The sequence below is a fragment of the Drosophila arizonae genome, chromosome 3 (genome assembly GCF_054131065.1).
Source record: "Drosophila arizonae isolate 15081-1271.41 chromosome 3, UAZ_ARI_1.0, whole genome shotgun sequence".
NCBI classification, from domain to species: Eukaryota; Metazoa; Arthropoda; class Insecta; order Diptera; family Drosophilidae; genus Drosophila; species Drosophila arizonae.
The window spans coordinates 19,421,502-19,441,151 of record NC_142923.1 but is presented as its reverse complement, the minus strand read 5'-3'; the positions used below and the strand labels follow the sequence as shown (position 1 = coordinate 19,441,151).

The 19,650-nt window shown below is 34.3% G+C and overlaps 1 protein-coding gene and 1 long non-coding RNA gene across 7 annotated transcripts in view; both read right to left on the bottom strand.

Annotated features, from left to right (window-relative positions):
* Nucleotides 1-19,251, bottom strand: part of beat-Ia (beaten path Ia) — a 56,647-nt gene extending 37,396 nt beyond the window's left edge. Inside the window, exons 1-3 of one of the 6 annotated variants that reach the window (XM_089465557.1) lie at nucleotides 18,626-19,251; nucleotides 18,193-18,395; nucleotides 9,906-9,984 (exon numbers count right to left, since the gene is read on the bottom strand). In XM_089465557.1, the coding sequence (XP_089321683.1) occupies nucleotides 9,906-9,960 (55 nt within the window). In that variant the 5' untranslated portion in view covers nucleotides 9,961-9,984; nucleotides 18,193-18,395; nucleotides 18,626-19,251. Of the gene's footprint in view, nucleotides 1-9,905; nucleotides 9,985-18,192 lie in introns of all 6 variants that reach the window. The other 5 variants (XM_089465558.1, XM_089465559.1, XM_089465560.1 and 2 more) reach the window with 5 other exon arrangements.
* LOC149269834 (uncharacterized) overlaps nucleotides 1-19,650 on the bottom strand; it is a 174,950-nt gene that overhangs the window by 69,963 nt on the left and 85,337 nt on the right. The gene's annotated exons all lie outside the window — the stretch shown is intronic.

Here is a 19,650-nt window from a genome sequence, read left to right as displayed (position 1 = left end):
CCTGCGACTATCTGATTACCAAAAGTGAAGATTGCTGTGAAAGCATCACGTTGAGTAAATAAACACAGCTGAACAAAATCACAAAAACAGATTTTTGTTTACTGCTTGCACAGTTGGAAAGTCCTTAGCCCAACTGTAAAATGCTTGAGGAGAATACCTTTGAATGATGTAAAATATGTAGATTTTTATCAAACAAATCCTCAAAATCATACAAAAACTGTTAAGCAATTAGAATTGATGCATTATATATAGGAGAGAAGTGAAAGAAAGAAGAAAGAAAGAAGCGCAATGAAATAGTGCTTATATATGCATGTACAAGAGCCTTACAAAAATTAATAAATTTTTTTTTAAGAGTAGGCATGCACTCTAATTATATATTATATTGCAATCACAAATGGAGCAGACATTAGATATTTTATTGCAAATAAATTTAAAAAAAAAAAAAAAAAAAAAAAAAAAAAAAAAAAATCAATAAAAAATTAAAGTAAATTGTCCAATACACTATGGTCAAAAAGTCGGATTTTTTGGCATAAAGTCCAATTTTAAAGTTAGAGCCTTGAAATTTGGTACATATTTTTGCCAAATTTTTATAGAATTTCGGATTTTGTTTTTTTTTAATCGGCCCATGTCTTCACCCACCTGCCCTAGCACATTAAAAAAAAATTTATTAAAATATTTTTTTTTAATACATTTTTTTATTCTTCCTTGTTGTCTAAAATAATGTTATATTGCTCTTCACAGTCAGATTCGTGATATAAATCAGAATCCGAATCTGAATTTTCCGGATCGAAATTAATAGTTTTCTGGGTCGGCGGATATACTGCCTTTAGAAGATATATGACATCTTGTGGAAGATTTTTCTTTTTGATTTGATTTTGTCTTTTATTCAGACATATGCTTTATATAAGCGGATCTGATGAATCCATTGCACTATAAAACACATCAGCCATGGTGTTTAGTCGGCTATTTTTTCTTGCATGTGATTTTCTGTCACTTTTGTAATATTTGTTTCGAGCTTCTCAAGCATTTTCGCCTAAACATCCAACCGGAACTAAGGATGAGTTCATAATTTGCCAGCCGTGAACTAATATTTTGTGGACAGTTGGAGACATTGGGTACCAAGGATATATACTAAAGTACATTGAAAATGTGGTCTTACAAAATTCCTTAAATTTGTCAACATCTGCGGTTTCCAGAAGCTCTGTTGGTTTTACACCACGTATTGGGCAGCACTGAGTGGATGTCGTTCCAGTTAAGGTTTTAAGCACCTTGCCATCAATAAGTGTCATTTGCGTAGCATATTTAATGACAACTTCTTTGTCTCCCTTTTTATATAAATAATCCTTTAAGGGGGCGATTTGAACATCCAAACTTTTTTTTTCGAGTAATATTTTATATATTTTTAAAATTATTATCCGATGCAAGGTCACATGCTAACTTTCTTTTTAGGCGCTCTCCAGCATCTGAATAGTTTAGCTTCGGTCTACCCATTGCAGATGAAGATGCCAGATCCGTCACATTTTCATCTAACGTCAAATTAATTGACTGCGAAAGCCACCTTGCGTGTCGAGCCTTAAATCTTTGCAACATTCGATTGCACTGCGGAAAATATTTTTTGACATGATTCAGAAAAATCCTGATTTTTTCAGTAAATATATCCACCTGAGCAGCACTGAGATCAGATTGGTTTACTTTTTCCAATAGCCATATGATAAGTGCACCATCATCGCGCTTGTTGTTGTCCCAAACTTCCAGCAACGTTAAGCGCCGAAAATCATATTTGGCTGCAACATGTCAATTTATTCAAAAAGGAACAAAAAGGGGCAGAGGAAACTTATTAATTCCGAATATATAAACATTAATCTTGAACATGTCGTTTTTAGTTGCGCGCTCAAGCGCGCTCAGAACAAGTAATACACCACGAAACACGGCTCTATTTGTTAAATTTCACCTGTAAAAAGACACCAACAACAATTGCACATACACAGCTAAACATTCACAATCTTGACAAACTAACACTGAACATTAATTTTAAATACCTGTGCTTTTACTTTCCATGATTACAATATTCTTTTTCTTTAAACAATTACGCTCAAAACAATGACAAAGCTTAATAAATTTTAAGGTTGCATACCAATAATTTAAGCTTGCATTGAAACCGCTGACTTTAGTTGCGCGCCAAATTTAAATGACTAATTTGAAAATTTTTTTAAAAACGTTTTTTTCTTATCTAATGTGTCTATAATCAAAAAATAAGTTACATTTTCAGTTATGAATACATAAAAAAAATGACTTTATGCCAAAATATCAGGCTTTTTGACCATAGTGCAATATAAGAAACAATATTTATTGCTCACATTCAAGTTACTTCCATAATAATTCCCAAAGCATATTCACACATATCATAATATATATACTATTTCTTAAATGTCAACACCTTCGTCGTCGTTAATGAAGGCTAATTCAATATAATATTAAAGTGTTGCCCCCATTGGGCATACAGAAAATCAATGAATTATCTGCGTTTCGATTGTAATTTAATATACATTTATGAGTAATAGAAATCTGTACAGCTATTGCCTTATGCACACAGTGGTATACAGTATATACTCAAACACCATAGTGTTTTCGTGTCTGATAGCAACTAATGTCGCTCGACGTGGCCGGGAGGTTAACTTGTAATTAAATGTCAATTTCCAAACATCGCAACAAAAGGCATTAAGACATTAGCAATGGCTACACACAAAAAAAAAAAATAAATAAATAAATAAATAAAAAAAAAAAACCGAAAACGAAAAAGAAACGTATCAAATGTATTGAAAGTAAAAGCATGAAAATCGTTTTGTTTGTTAACAATAGTTAGTGAATGGAGCGAGTGTGGTGGGCCCTCACCTCACCTGTATATGTATGAGTACCTGGCATATTTGGCGACTGAGCCAAGACTTTAGTTAGCTATTATAATAAAATTACGGTTCACGAACGATTTGCGACACTTGCCACAGCTACGGAGTGGAAGAACTTGTGGAATATATATTGCAAAGGAAGTTTTGATACCCTAAATTAAATAATTTTATTTATGACGTGATATTTATGTGTATAATATATACATATTTATGATAACCTGGTTAGATATCGATTTTCCTTGTATTTTCTATTATAACAACTTGATTTATGCTATATAGATATATGAATAAAAAAAATAAATACAAAAATCAAAGTACGTTCCCAAAAAAATTGTGTAAATTGGTGTTTCACCATACCAACACCATATTTCAATATCACTGTCATACAATCTACAAAAAAATAGATAAAAAAAAGTATTTCATGATATTAAAAATATTTATTTGTTTTATACCTCATCGTAGGTATAAATTTTATGAGGAATTTAGGGCAAAAGAAAACACATAAATAATACGGAGGATTCAATCGAGACTACTACATTTTAGTGAGTTCAATTTCTATAATAAATATGTAGTATAGTCATACAATTCGTCTTATTTTGATATAAAGACAGGGTCCTCACTATGGGAGAGTCCAATTCATAAACATTTTCATGAAGATCTCTTGATATCGCAGCCGATGCAGAACTATACAAAGTATCACGAAAATAGCTTCATAGTGTTAGATATATAGATAGGTACATATATATACATAAACATCAATACTTATAAATTCATGAAAAATATACATATATCATGACAATTTCATAACAAATGAAAATACCCTCGAAGAGAGTATAAATAAATCAGAGCACCAAAAACAGAGCCAGACTAATTTGGTTGCCACGCCAAGCAGGCAGAAGCGGGCGGAGAAGGTTGAGGTGGCTCTGAATTAGGGTATGCGTTGGAAGGACCGTCACCCCACCCACTCTCCGGCAGCCCCACCCCCACACCCTCAATAGGGGCCAGACACTGCAAATACAAATTACGTTTTGTTGTTTGGTGCGTGCTGAAGATTTTTATCGGTTCGTGTAAATTGTGCAGCTACCAGACGATTGCCTGACAAGCAAATACCGTTGGGTGCATTGGGCTCAACCGTTAATGGCAGGTTAATAAACGTTATTTAGCGACACATACACACCCATACTCTAGTGCACATACATTAAGGTAAGTATTCGTGTCATTTAAACAAACACGTGTTAGCTTTTAATGCATAATTTTTAATGTAATGCGAACTAATTGAGTTTATTTGAAGCAAAATGTCCTCTGATAATATTTGGTAAGAGTAGGGGAGGGCAGAGAAGAGGCTAGAGAAGGGGAAAAGTTTATGCCTACATGAAATTTATATGGCCTTACACAAACATAACCATCCAGATAGATAGGCCAGCTTTTATTAGGTTAAGTGTGCGAACAAGATCGAGATGACCTTTTAACTCTTTTCAACCCCTTTGTGATGGGACATTGCTAGAGGTTACGAGACTACTCTAACCACGTAGATTACTGTAATGGAGGAGCATCTACCACCTCCACTAGAGGCATAAGTAGAAACATCCAGTTAGTCAAATTTGGTATACCTTAGATAGCAAATTGCATATGTAGTTGAAAAGGAAGCACCAGCAGAGGAAAGTATTTTGTTGATGGGGTAAATTAGGTCAAGAACTGTTTAAAGTGGACTTATTAAAGTTTTTAGCAAGAGTTAAAAATAGGTTGTAGAAAAAGAATATATATGATATTAGTCTTAAGCTAAAGTTAATTTTATATTAATTGTAACTTATTAATAATATATAAATATACGTTATAAAAAATATTTATAAAAGTTGCTTTATTAAAATGTATTATTTTATTTATTTTGCTATTGGTATTTTTATTGTTTATTTAATAATATGGAACACATGCTCTTTAATTAATTTTTTTTATAGATTTGAATTTATTGATAGTTTAATATAAATTCCATCCCCTCGATGAGATTAATGAACTTTTGTTCAATTTTTTTGTTAAGATAGTAAAGTTTATAAGTTACATTTTTTTTTTTCGCTATATATTTTGGTTTTCATTGCCGAAACTGCACTAAAATACTGAAACACTTTATCAAACTCAAATAGATTTATGCCTATTCACATATTGATTGCAGCTCCTTGATCATTGCATATACCAAGAGCTCAAGCTCAGCATTTCTCCATCAAATCAAGAGAGATAATTTCATTTCGATTTTTTCTGTCTCTCTGCAATTTAAATATAAGCAATCTCGAATGCAGGGCTTCGTCTAAGCAATTTGTTTTTGCAATTGCCAAACCAATTTCAATTTAAGCCGCAAATTTTCCATATTCACATTCTTTTCACATGCTGCCATGTTGCATTTTGTCAAACTAACACATCATTTTCCGGTGCATGCAGGCTAGCCTCCGCTTAGCCTGGTCATTGCTCAGCACCCCTCTCTCTCTCTCTCTCTCTCTCTTTCGATGGGTGCACAGCACGCACTCTGTAACATAAATGTGCATAGAAATTGTTTCCTGTAATTATGTAAATGTCATAGCAGGTTGCTGCTGCGTTCTGCATTCTTACAATGGAAAATGAAAAGCGTAAATGAAAACAGTTTCTATTTTTTTTTTCTTTTTTTTTTGCGAAACTGCAAATATAGAGAGTGAGTGAGAGAGAGAGAGAGCGGCACTCACAGCCCAGAGAATTGACCTTAACAGCAATTAAGCCGCTTAACCCTTTTTGGTCAGAGCCATGCTCCCAACGAGCACTTGGCAAGTAAGCCAAGTCCCACACGCTGCCGCTCGCTTCCTCGCGCTTGCCCTAAAATCCGCATAAAAATTTTTAAGCTACCCGCCACCGCTCTCAACTCTCATCGCTCATCAGACGACGCCCCCTGCCGCCCACCATTTGGCACTTGACAAATGGAAAAATGGCCCCAAACTTCCGGCTGTTACAGCTGCAGTTTGTCAGGCTTCAATTTGTTTGTCGTTTTTGGCTTTTAGCTCGTTGCGAGATTTTCATGAATTTTATGTAACGATCTGCCCCGCCAACACACCGCCCCCTAGCTCCAGGGGTGTTGCTGTGCTGTGTGTGTGTGTGTTTGTGTGTGCTGTGTGAGTGTGTTTGTATCACACGTTGAAAAACTGCATCGAATTGCAAATTCAATAATACTGGTGCGCTTCGTACCCTCCTTACCCCTCTTGCCAACCCACTAGCTACCCCTGCAAGCCTCTCGGCTGCTGCTGCACGTTATTCATATTTCTGTATTTGCCCGTTAGTTTTAAGTATGCCAAACGAATGAGAAGCCAACTCAAGCACCGATACCGATAGCTTTCCCCTTTTAGCAGCACCGGGATCACCAACGTCTCGAGTGCAACACGAAGGCAGCCAGGGCGACAGGGGGCGTGGCTGGAGCTTGCTTTGGCATGCTGTGTAATTGGTTCGATAATAAATACAGCGATTGATTTTTTTCCCGTTTTTTTTTTTTTATTTCACGCCAAGCTCTCTCAGCATAGTTTCAGATTTAATTAAAGGCAAAAGTGTGTGACAAAAAGGTGTAGAGGGTGGTGAGCGGTCGGGGAGGGTGTATACGAGTTGCATAGAAAATCAGTCAGAAAAAGTGATAAGGGAAAGCCACGATTGCTCGTGCTAGTTTGAGCAACCCACAGGTCGTTGGCCCAGAAAAATTCTGGCTTATTTTGTTGACTGTAAATGGAAGAGATTTTCTTTTGATTTAAATTTCAGTAATAGGCTAAATATACAACTGTCATAATATTGGTTATATTTATTAAAGAGAAATCAAAAATTGGGAAAATTGTTTCGATTGACATTTTTATTTTGCTTTCAATTATTATCTATTAAATCTCAAATTTTCTAGCACACATTATCAATTTGTAGCAGTTTCTATGGCTCATCATTTCGCAATGCTTAAGCTGATCTCAAGTCTGCAGACATTTTAAAGGGTTACACATGCGGAAAATAAAGCCATACTCAGGCCGCTTGTCACGGCCTAAAAAACATAGAAATGCTTAACATAACACTATACAGAATAGGCAAAAAAAAAAAAAAAAAAAAAAAAAAAACCTATTTTACAGCACTAAATAAATTCGAATGCGACGCCGCATAAAAAATGAAGTAAAAACAAATGCCAGGCACGTTGCTCACATTTATCAAGCGAGACACACATACACAAGAGTCGTGTGTGCTAACAAGAACAACTACAGCTGGCACACCTTCACACAGAGAGAGACAGTGTGGGAGATGAGCCTGTCGCCTGTGTTGACAAAGAGTCGAAAATTTCAGTCACGCGAAAGGATTGAAAGTCATTTGATGTATTCACTGTCATTTAAGTTGGCGAACTGATAAAGTGACTGATAGATAGATATATACAGATGTACGTATATATGTCTGTATATATGTCGATTGATATTGAATTGAATCGATGGGGCTATGGCCCTGCCAATATAACTACACAAGCAAACGCTTTCAGTGCTGTGCATATGCTGGAGCCGTAGATAACCCAAGTTAAATGCATTTAACTGACAAGGACGTTGGCACTAGGAGTCCTTATCCTTTTGCTTTTTTTGTGTGTGTGTGTGTGTGTGCCTTATTGACATGTGTCCTGGCTGCCAGACTTATCCGTTAGTTGTCGTAGCAAGTCAATTATATATACACGCACGCCCACACACATAAACTCACCTACATATACATATTTGTATGTGTGTGTGTGCAGTTACATGTGAGATAAAATTTAAATCTGCGCCGTCTGTTCCAGGTGGAGAACTTGTGATTTATTGAATAAATCAGTGGGGCGTTCCACTTCACAAGCTCCTCAAATATTTATCAGTGCATCTGTGTGCGGCATACGCTGTCTGTTTGTGTGTGTGTGTGTGTATGTACGTGCGGTTTTTAAATTTATGTGCACTAGTAAATAGAATGGGCCTCCGCAGACCTGCTGAAAGCCGCAAGATGAGCCAATAAAACATATAAGATAACGCCGCGAAAAGTGTGTTAAACGTTAAAGATGAACATTTACATTTTTCCTCCTATTTTTTAACTTGCGCACACCAAATTTATTTGCACACAGTTAAGAGCTCGTCTAAAAAAAAAAAAAGAAGAAAAATCAAGTGCACTCACTTGAGACACCAGCTTGAGGCATGTCGATAGAAATTCATTAATTTAGATGCGAATATTTCAGATTTAACGGAGTCCTAAGCGGATTAGTTGGCAGATAAGAAGGTGTTCCGCTTGAGCATGTCGCAGTTGAAGATATGCTACAGCAGGGATTAAACAGGTGCTTGAATTATGCTGATTTAATTTCATTTATTCATTTATTAATAGTTTTTTATTAAAGTGTATTAAATGAAATTAGGCATTTTTTAAATTTTAATTTGTATTTATATATTATATTATAAATTAAATTAAAAGGTATTGAATTTTCTTATTTTGTTATCATAATTTATAATTTAATTAATTAGGATTTATTAATTTGAATTCATTTTATAAATTTAGTATAAAATAGGATTTTGTTAAATTATTACTTATTTTAAATTTATTCATATTTTTTAAATATTTTATTTGTTTATTATATTTTAAATTAAATTAAAATGAATGTATTGTAATTATGCAAAACTGTCTAAATTTATTTTATTAATTTTTATGCTTCATAGTTTAAGTTATTTAATATATTTCATCAATTTTATTTATAATATTTTAAAATTTTATTATCTGTTTATAAATAAAATTGAGGTAGTTTAAAATAATTTAACTTATTACTTGCTTACTACTTTAATATTCTCAGAACATAGATAAGTTGAGTATTGTCAATAGTATTGACTATATATATAAAGAAGCGCTGCCACGCCTACTCCCTCCCATTACCCTTCTCTTGCCACCAATTTGGCATGATTTCAGCTTATGTTAAACCAAGTTTTAAGCTATTCGGAATATTACAATTATTATTTTTTTTTTATTTTTTTTTTATTTGTAATTAAACAGCAAATCTGGCATCAACAAATTGCTTAATTGATTTTAAGCAAAAAACCTCAACTTGTTTCGGAGCTTAAAATATTTCGCGTTATTTTGATTGTTATGCTGCGCACACGCTTGACCTTTCATAGCCTTTAACTTTTAAGCTTTTAGCCATTATACAAAATTTTAATAATAAATGTAATGCTTTTTTCATTGGAATTCGCATTTGCCAAATCACATGAATGTTAATAAATGCAATAAAATTTAATTAACGCTAATTAGCAAAAACAAGAGTTTAACGTTGTTGTTGTTGTTGTTGTATGTTTTAATAAAAATCGTTCAATATATGCGCATGCATAATGTTTTCATCTTTGCGGTTAATCATAATATGTTAATTTTTTTTTTTTAGTTTTAATATTTATGGAGTGCATTTATTTTGCGACTCCGTGTTTGACATAACATTTAATTAATTAATTTTGATTTTTATTTATTCGTTGACTTAATCGGAGTTTAGCCCGCGGAGTCTTGCTCGCTCTCAATTGATTTCGATTGATGTGTCACAGCTGTTGACCCCTTTTTATTGCAAATGACTATTTGCACTATCCATCAAATTTGTCAATACTTAAATAAGTGTTTGCTAATTGAAATTAATTGCAGACAATATTATTTAAATAACACAATATAACATATTTATATAGATATGTATAGAGATTTATTTATTTATATAGAGATTTATTTGTTTCCATCAACTGGAGCTGCTCCTAAGCTTGGCTTAGTTTTTATAATTTGTTTAAAAATTTTAATTGCAGATTATTTTTTGTTTATTTGTTATAAGTTAAATATAAAGATATATGTTTTTTATTTTATTATTTGTTGATTTCTATAATTCTTAGTTTTTTTCTTTTTTTTTTTTTTTTTTTTGGCCTTTAGTTTTTTAACATTTGAAAACACTTTACTTATATATTTTCTTAGATAGAGCAATTATTCCATGCTTTTAATATCTCAAATATAACTTACCAGTTAATATTGTGAGCAGAAAAGCCAGTTGGTAAAAAACATGTAGAAACCGCATGTTGATATTTTTTCGTTTTTAAGTCTGTTAGAGAGCGAAGAGGAAGAAGTCAATTAATATATTTTTCAATATATTTTAACAACAATTTGAATTTAATTGAATAAGACATGGCTCATCACATGACTCATAATCAAAGCTATATTTGTTTTTGTTGTTGATGGTATTGATACAAATTTCATTTAATAAACTCAAAATGACAATTTAAATGTAAAATATTAGCTATACGAAATATTTTAGCTTTACACTCCAAATCTGGCCAAGTTTTTGCTCATCTACGCTTAAACTGTGGTTACCCCACATAATATGATAATTTATGTTATTTACGGCTATTGCAACAAGCAACTCTGATATGGCCAGGTAGCTGGAAATGCTCTTCGCCTAGACCTAACTGTTAAACTTTGCACAAAGAACAATAAAAGCACCAACAAAAACAACGGCAACAACAATAGCAAGAAATGAGTTGCTTAATGCGTTAAACTTTTGCTGCAACACGTAACTCAAGTTAGGCTGCAGTTGCTGTTGCCAAAATGGGACTCTATATATATAGACGTATATATATAGATATGTGTATGTATATATGCACATATATATTTATATGTATATGGCCAGCTGAGCAAGAGCACCTGGACAGGTGCGCCAAAAGCGAGTTTGTTGTTCTTCCACAAAATATTGAAAGCAATTTTGTAATCAAAAAGAGAAAAAATAAAAAACGAACGAACCGGCAGAAGAAGAAAGCTTTATAAAGTAATAACTATAAAGAAAACTGCAGCGATTTAGCAAGCACCCAAAAATACACACACACACACACACACACATTCATATGAAACTCTTGCTACCAAGCATACACACACACTCACACACACTTGAGTCAAAAAGTTTACCATTTTAGAGTGGAAACAGGGCTGAGGTTTTACTAAACGAACCACAAAATGGCTGGTTAAAAAAACTTCCAAGTGAAGGGTTTTGAGCTCGACTAAATGACTGGTAGATACCCTGTGAATGGCAATGAGATGAATTATTACTGGATATACTCCACAAGCTTGTAGTCTACTTGTAAGCTATCTCTTAATCTTCCCCTTCCTCTTCATCACATCTTTCACTCTCTCTCTCTCTCTCTCTCTCTCTCTCTCTCTCTTTCTCTCCCTCTTTCTCTCTCTCTATCTCTCTCTCTCTCTCTCTTGTTATCTGTTTCTATCTATTTGTGGCTTTCAGTTGTCTCTTCCACTCCTTCTCTCTGAAAGTTGCTCGTTCAGTGTTATTGCTTTTTGTTCTGCTCTTTGAAATCTGCTATTGATAGTCCCATATTTACGCTCAAGTACAATATACCCCACGCTTAACACCTATAATTTGTATGCAAAAAAAGATACTGCACTCAGTGCGCTCATATGGGAAATATTCCACATTTAAAGTTGAAAATCGGATTATAATAATCCCCTTAGCGAAGGCGCACTGAGGCAGCAGCGTCCTCACTATCGCTCTGTCTCTTTCTCTCTCACACACACACGTTTCACTCCTCCTCTCTCCTTCTCTTTTGCCTATCTGAACAACACGCCACACGACATGTTGTAATCTTTTGTGGCAGCAAATTGTTTTAGCGCATGGCCCATATTAAAGAAGATTTCCAGTATTTTTTTGGCCCATTAAGCTTGGCCGTAGACGCTTTTAATTGCTTGGGCTTCATTAACAACGAAGGGCAGAAGAAGAAAGAATTTTTTAATTTATGCATTGACAAACTTTCGGCGCCCAAACAAAAAAGCAAAAACAGAAAAAAAAGGAAACACATTCTAAGTGGTCAATGGGTTAAGACAAACAAAAACAACAACAAAAACAACAACAACAACAGCAACAACCAGAATCGGGTAAGGGCTCTGGGCAGTGCGAGATAAGCCGCAAAACTGCAATCCAGACACAAGAATTCCGCGCCGGGCGTTAAGGGGGCTTAAGTGTGTTAAGAGGGTTAAGGGGGTTAAGTCCTGGTCGCAAAAGGCGAACCGAAATTGCATGCAAGGCAAAAGCGCAGCATCCTTTTAATTGGTTTTCGGTCAAACAGTGCAAAGAAAAAAAAAAGAAGAGGAAGAAGAAACGAAGAGAAAACAACTGCAGATTTTTCCTTAAAGCACTTCTTCCACTTGACTTTCGGGCAGCCACTTTACGCCCTCTAGTAACTGGCACTGAGCCCTGATCTCTTTAAGCTGTGCCAGTGTTGAGTAACACGGGTAGTGAAGACGTAGCATTTCAGTATACATTTCTATACCTAGTATCTATGTATCTATGTATTTATGTATCTATGTATCTATGTATCTATGTATCTATGTATCTATGTATCTATGTATCTATGTATCTATGTATCTATGTATCTATGTATCTATGTATTTATGCATCTATGTATCTATGTATCTATGTATCTATGTATCTATGTATCTATGTATCTATGTATCTATGTATCTATGTATCTATGTATCTATGTATCTATGTATCTATGTATCTATGTATCTATGTATCTATATCCCTGTATCTAGTGTCTTCTATCCACTATTTACTATTGAATATCCAGCATATATATACAGCATGAAGCAGCAGGTTCAAATTCATAAGAAACATTAACAAAACTACTCAATTCAAAATTCAGTAAATATTGAAGTTGGCCAATCTGAGCAAAATTAAAAAGAAAACCAACTATAAATAAACAAAAAATGTATTTATGATAGAACAAACGTTATTTATGCGTGTGTACAATGCATATAATAGGCTTACAAATGCTATTGGCAGCTCATAAAAATGGCATATATTTTATATAGATTGCAAAAACTTGACAAAAGTTTCTCTCCATCTCACTCTCTCTAGTACTCTTTGTTTAACTCAATTGTTCCAATTATAAAATATTTAGAGGCAAAAATGTGAAGAGTTGCAGCATTCAGTAGATACATTGGCAGCACTTGGGCGCTAAATCAAAAGGTTGCTCGAGTGCTATTAAACCGCTTTTAGCATTCAGAACAAACAAGGACTTACCCAATACACACACACACACACACACACACACACATGGACACATATAGATTTAGCAGACAAACTTGTGAAAATTGGTAAACAATTTATGTGGTCAAATAAAATTGCAGAGCAGCAACAAAAATTGCAAATAGCAAAAGTAGAAGAAGAAGAAGAAGGCGAAAAGCAGCCGCAACAAAAGCAAATTTATTGCAGCTCCACAGAAGCAAAGGGCTACGATTGCAGCTAACCGAAGGAGAGAGAGTGAGAGGGAGAGAGTGAGAGACTGTACGACACTGTTAGAGTGAGTGAGAGAGCGTGCGTCGTTCAAGGATATAAATTACATGCTTAGCTACTCGTGGTGCTGCTCATATGCAAAAAGTTGTTGCCCTCCTCGTCCTCCTCCTGCTCCTGCTTCTCTTCCGCCTCCTGCTCTTTTTTTTCACAGCGCTTCGACTGCAGTTGTTGTTGCGGTTCTTGTTGCTGCTGAGATTATGAAATAAATTTCCACATGCCACAAAATTTCGCAGGCGACGGCGCTCTGCCAACCGCAGCCGAAAAATTCAGCAATAACAACAAAAATAAGGGATCACAATTTCTAGGTAGAGTTTTGGCCCTTCAACAGTGCAAGGGATTGCTAGCCTAGTTGTTGCTGTTGTTGTTGTTATTGTTGCACTTGAGATGCAAGTAGGCAATATATATATCGATATATATGCTGCTCTAAGAGCCGTAAGAGTGAGCAAATCGGCACGACTAGCAGATACTCTTTATGATATTTCATAAGTGGGGGCTATTATTCATCATCATTTCAGGAATTTTGTATGACAATAATTTTAATTGCATTCACTTTCAGCTATATTACAACTCAGTCAACTCCATTTATTTTAATCAATTTCCCCTCTTTACTGGGTATCCTGCAGCACAGCATAAGAGACGTAAAAGAAAACATATTATAAATTTACATATGAAAATATTTTTCAATCGCCCAAAGGTCTGCCTGTTGTTCTATTTGGCCAAAAGAACTTTTGATATGTGGATCCCATGGCTAAAGTTTTCACACAGAAAGTTCCACACTTGGTTTGACTATTTCGCTCTCTCTCTCTCTCTCTCTCTCTTTCTCTTTCTCTGTTTCTCTCTTTTCTCCATGTACGGTGAAAATTTGTAAACTTTTTCCCATAGCCATTTTCAATATATATATGTATATACAATATATGGCCAGCGAGATAAAAATAAGAGCAAAGTGCAACTAGCTAAGCCTCTCTTCGAAGTTCAATGAAGCGTGTGTGAGTGTGTGTGTGTGTGGGTGCGTGGGATTTTCCCCTCTCTCTTGCTTTTTCAGCTTTCCATTTTTTCGCAGAGGCCATATTTGAGCATGGAAAATTTGTTTGCTGTTGATGTAAGGCGTTATTATGGGGAAAATTGAAAACGAAGTTGAATCAATTTCACGTTTGAGCTCGAATATTGCAAATTCACTAAAGTGCACATTGCAAGGAAATAAAAATAAAATTATTATTACTTAAATATATAAAATACTATTTTTTTTTTTTAATATAAGTCTACAAAAATTTTATATTTTCGAAACAATTTTTTTTTATTTGGAAAAATGAAAATCACAGACATTTTTTAGACTTTTGATAACCATAAGTTATCAGAATTAACTAAAATCGGAAGAAGAAATCAAATGAAGCAATCAAAACTAAGATATTAAGGCTAATCTCCAAGGGGAATGCTTCCGAAAAATTATCCAAAGAGAATCTTGAAATTTTCTGTTACCCACAAATTAGTGTAAGGCAAAAAAAAAAAAAAGAGGCATATGCCAGTTCTTCTTCTTCGTCCTTTGCTTCTTCTTCTGGGCGTGCACTTTCAGCTCCATCAGCAGTCTCAATAAAAAATGCAGCGCTCTGGCAGTTGTGCTTGAGCTCACATTCACTTTATCAGCATTAAATTTCATTTTAATTAAATGCAAATTAATTACGAAACTTTATCAGGGTAGGCAAAAAATGAAAATTAAAAAAAAAAAAAACTTAAAGCAATATTATTGCGCAAAAGGCTTGGCAATATTTCTGGAAAATATTCGCAGAAGGACGCACCTTAAGCTAATTAACGCAGCTGCCAGGTGAGCTGAGCGCGGTGCGTTGGAAAATTTTTGAAAAATCTTCGTGCATAAACCACAGCAGAGAGCAGAGCAAAGAACGCGGAGCAAAAAATAGCAGAGAAATGCCTGGAGTAGAAGAAGAATGCGTTGTCCTTGCAGGTGGCAGTAAAAAATTGTTGAAATTCCGGGCCGGACTGGACGCCGGGCGCCTGCTCGCAGCTCATTAAACGCTTGTCAACCCCATTTGGAGAAACCTCCCCAATCGCTCTTGTTGTTGTTGCTGCAGTTGATGGAGTTTTTGGTGGGGTAGGCGTGGCACAGCTCGGGATAATCCTGGAACAACTTAATGCGCCCCTTGGCCGTGCTAAATAGCTTTCATTATTTACTTTATTTTTCGCATAAAGCGCAACGATAAACAACAACAACAACGACAACAACAACAAGAAAGACAGCGGCAACGTTAAGAAAAACTTTTGGCATTTTTACGGCCAAAAGCACAAAATGCAAGTAAGAAATGAAAAGAGACAGCAAACGACACATAGATAGAGATAGAGAGACAGAAATAAAATGAGAGTGAGATATATATAGAGAGTGCATATAAATGTTATTTCACAGCGTTTCGCCTTTTTAAACTCTAGTGTAAAATATTCTCAGTTATTATGCCCATATACCCAGTGAAGTGTAGAAAATCGGGTATGATTGAGGAAGTAGTAAAACCTAAATATGAATTTACATATATTAACATATCTGGCAAATTAATTCTAATGAGAAAATTGCATTATTTGTATAATATGGCTTAATTCATAATAACTAATATGAGACATACACCTTAAAATGAATTCTAACTAATATACAAGTTATTCATTCAATTTTTCATAGCTAATTATTTTCCGGGAATTAATTTCAATATGTATAGCAAAAAGGGCTAAGCGAAACTCTTTGAAGTTTATTATGAAAGAAATTATTATTAAGTAACATTCAAGGGCCATTAAGCTATAGCAGAATTCTATCTAAAGTATTATAATGTTACATTTATATTCTGTAATATCTTTTCAAAATATGTGTAGCTTGGCAAATCAAGCTAGCATTTATACTTTGTCCCAACGTATTAATATATCTCACAGAAAACAATTACTTACAATTAAGTAATTAAGTAATTTCTAATAAAATGAATTCTGGTGTTGGCCAATTTGAATAAAATGTATGATATTTTATTTCTTCCTCAAAGTACTAAAATAATAGATAGCTATAATAGATAAGATAGCTCCTAATATATATGATAGTTAATAATAGATAAGATAGCTAATAAATAGATAAAATCCTACAGCTAAGAGCCGAATCACCCTTACGGAAACTAGTTTAGGGGCTCTTTAAAGGTCCCTGGCCTTAGTCGAGCTATAATAAATCATGACGCATATCAATCAGTCAATCAAACATGCCCTAGAAAACTTGTCCACATATTGATTGTGCCCCCACCACATCAACAACAACAACAACAACGACACCAGCAGGAAAAGCAACAATATATGCCTGACTCGGCATTTTTTGGCAAAAGAGAAGAGAGAAAAACTATGCTATGCATTTGACATTCTTCGTCAATGATATAAGCAGAAAAAAAGGAAGAACTAAGGAGCACAGCAAGACATGCGATAGGAAAAAAAATATATGTATATAGCTATGAAACATTGTTGCATAGGCCAGAGAGTGCTCTGCCTCTGCCCACCATTTCTCAGTTGTCTACCAATTCTCAACTTCTGTGCAGCTGACAAGTTTTCCTTGGCGGACTTTTTCCTTGAAGCGTCGCCCACACACACACTCCCACACACACCCACACATTAGGAAATTGGCCACGAAATTGCCTAAATTGCTTGATTGAAATGTATTTAGTGATAAGCCGAAACTCAAATATAAGTAGATACTCGAGTAGAAGAATTTGATCCAAATCAATTAGCAATTAAATTAAAGAAATTAATAAATTATGAAATTAATATAAATGTAAAATTGAGCTATGTAATTTAATTGCAATTTAATGCAGACTCTAAATCGATTTATTAAAATTTTTTATTTTTGTTTATATAAATCAAAATTAAATTAAATGCAGGTAGATTGAAAGTAAACTTTTATACTTCTTTCTTAAATGTAATGAATTATTTATCATAAATATATTTATAATTATAAAAATATTTATATATATAATTATAAAAATATTTATTATATTGAAAGTAAACTTTTATACTTCTTTCTTAAATGTAATGAATTATTTATCATAAATATATTTATAATTATAAAAATTGTATGATAATATTTATTATGGAAGGATGACAAAATAAGTTTAGGACGTTTTTAGTTCCATTATAATATATATAATTAAAAAAAAAAAAAGAACTTTAATGAGGGTTAAAATTATTTTAAAAATTGGCTTCAATTTTTAGAAAAATAAAATAAATAAATAAACAGTATAAACTCTATTTTGTTATGCAAATTTACATAAATAAATAATCAAAATTTAATACATATCTTATATCAAACAACATTTTTTGCAATCATAAATTATAAAATAAAATAAAAATATGTATGCTGAAAATAAATTAAATCATATGCTTAAAACTGAGCCATCAATAAGTTAAAGAATTTACGAAGAATTCACTATGAAGCTCTGATTCTTATTTCCACTTTATATTCTGCAAGTTAAAGTTTACAAAAAAGCCAATAAGCCAATTTTGATATCTTGCTGGAAAAGTTTCTCCTTTCTACGAGCGAAACTCTGATAAGAAACCAAAATAAATATCTAATAAGATAAGTTCACATTCTTATTAAATTTGCTATTTTGCAAGTTCTACTTGACCGAAAGGAAAAAATAATTTTGTATGCGAATAATTTTATTTGTTTTACCTATTAATATTAAGGGTGATGAAAGTCTGATTAGAATAAAAAAAACTGCCAGTTGGTGCTTAGTTTCTTGTTACAAATCGAATCGGCAGTTAATACGAATGCTATAAGTTAAAAATTCTTTTTCTTAAATCTACTCTATATTCAACATGGATTAAATTCCTATCCATATAGTTCAGCAAGTTAAACCTACCCAAAATCTAATAAGAATTCGAAGCGTAATAAGTTCTAATGTTTATTTTATTGGATTTTTGCTCGCTCACCTTTACGATGTTCAAATAAATGCAATTAGCAATATGTTTTAGTTACGTGTAAATAATATTTTATTCATGAGCTTTTGCTTCAATATATTTAACACACTATTTTTACACCATTTTCCGTGAATATTTGAAGTTTATTTACTTTGGATATTTCGTTTTGCTCAGGTAAACATATCTAGTGCAATTTGTTGCAGATTTGCTTTCAACTGCGTTAGAACGAGACAGAGCATGTATGAGTGCGTGCGTCGCGGAGTGAGTAACTGTAGTTGTTGTTTTTTGTTATTTTACTTGTAACTTTTTCTCTTTATTATTTCGGTTTCTTCTTGCACTTTTTGTTTTTATTTATATTTTTCTTTTGCGTCGTTTGTCGTTGCTAGTGACTTTTATTCGCTGTTGCTTATCTTATTTCGCGTATCACGGAACTCGTTAAAATCACCTTAGAACACGTGACTGCACGTCATGCACAAGTAAACACACGCAGACACACACGCAGCCACACACACACTCACACACACATGCAGACAGGGCTGTGAAGCAACAGCGCCGCACACATACACACGCTCAGCCAAGTGATGGCAGCAAAATGCAAAAAGGTGCCGTTAGGTCGATCGCCGGTTCGTTGTGTTTCCTTATTCTGCAGCTGTTGTTGCTGCTCCTGCTGTTGTTGTTGCTGCTGCTCTGCCCGCTCAGGTGCAATGTCAAAAACACAAAAATCTGCACACGACTCGCTGCGGGAAATTGCAAATATGTGCATACACTAATGCACACACACACAAACACACAAAAAGAGTCACACACACACACAAGTCACTAACTAACTAACTTGCACACACACGTACACTGCAGTACTGCGTAGCAACGTATGTTTCAATTCGCGTAATTGTTAGCTGCAGTTTGTTGCTTCGTTTTTTTGTTTTTTGTTTTTGCTTTCGGGATTCGTTATTCGCTTTTCGCTTTTGGCTCTTTGCTGCTGTTCTCTAGCTAAAAAACTAACGGCGTCGAAGCGCTCGCACGCAAAACAATCCTCACGCAAAGGCAACGCAATGAAAACTGAGCCAAGAACTCGCGTTCTGTTTGCCGAGTCGCGTTCGCTTCGGGTCCTTTGCACAGATTTTGCACACAACGCCAACCGAGACACGAAGTGCCAATGCGAGCTTCGGCTAGCGGCACGAAGTCGTGCACGAAGCTGCATTCGGGTTGCTTCTTAGCAAAACGCATCCAACGAGAGCAACCAACTGGTGGGTGGATTGGCATCAGATAGTCAGAGAGAGGGGAAGAGAGAGTTAGTGTTGGCTTTAAATGAAGAACTGGGCCTTTTAACTGTGTCACGCGTGAGGGGATATGGTGATATGTAAGTGGTGAATAAGCAATTCAACTGCTTGTGGTAACGAATTATTTAATTTGGCATTTATAGCTAATAAGAAAATATTCTGATTTAAGTTCAAGTTTGCTTAAAGTGAA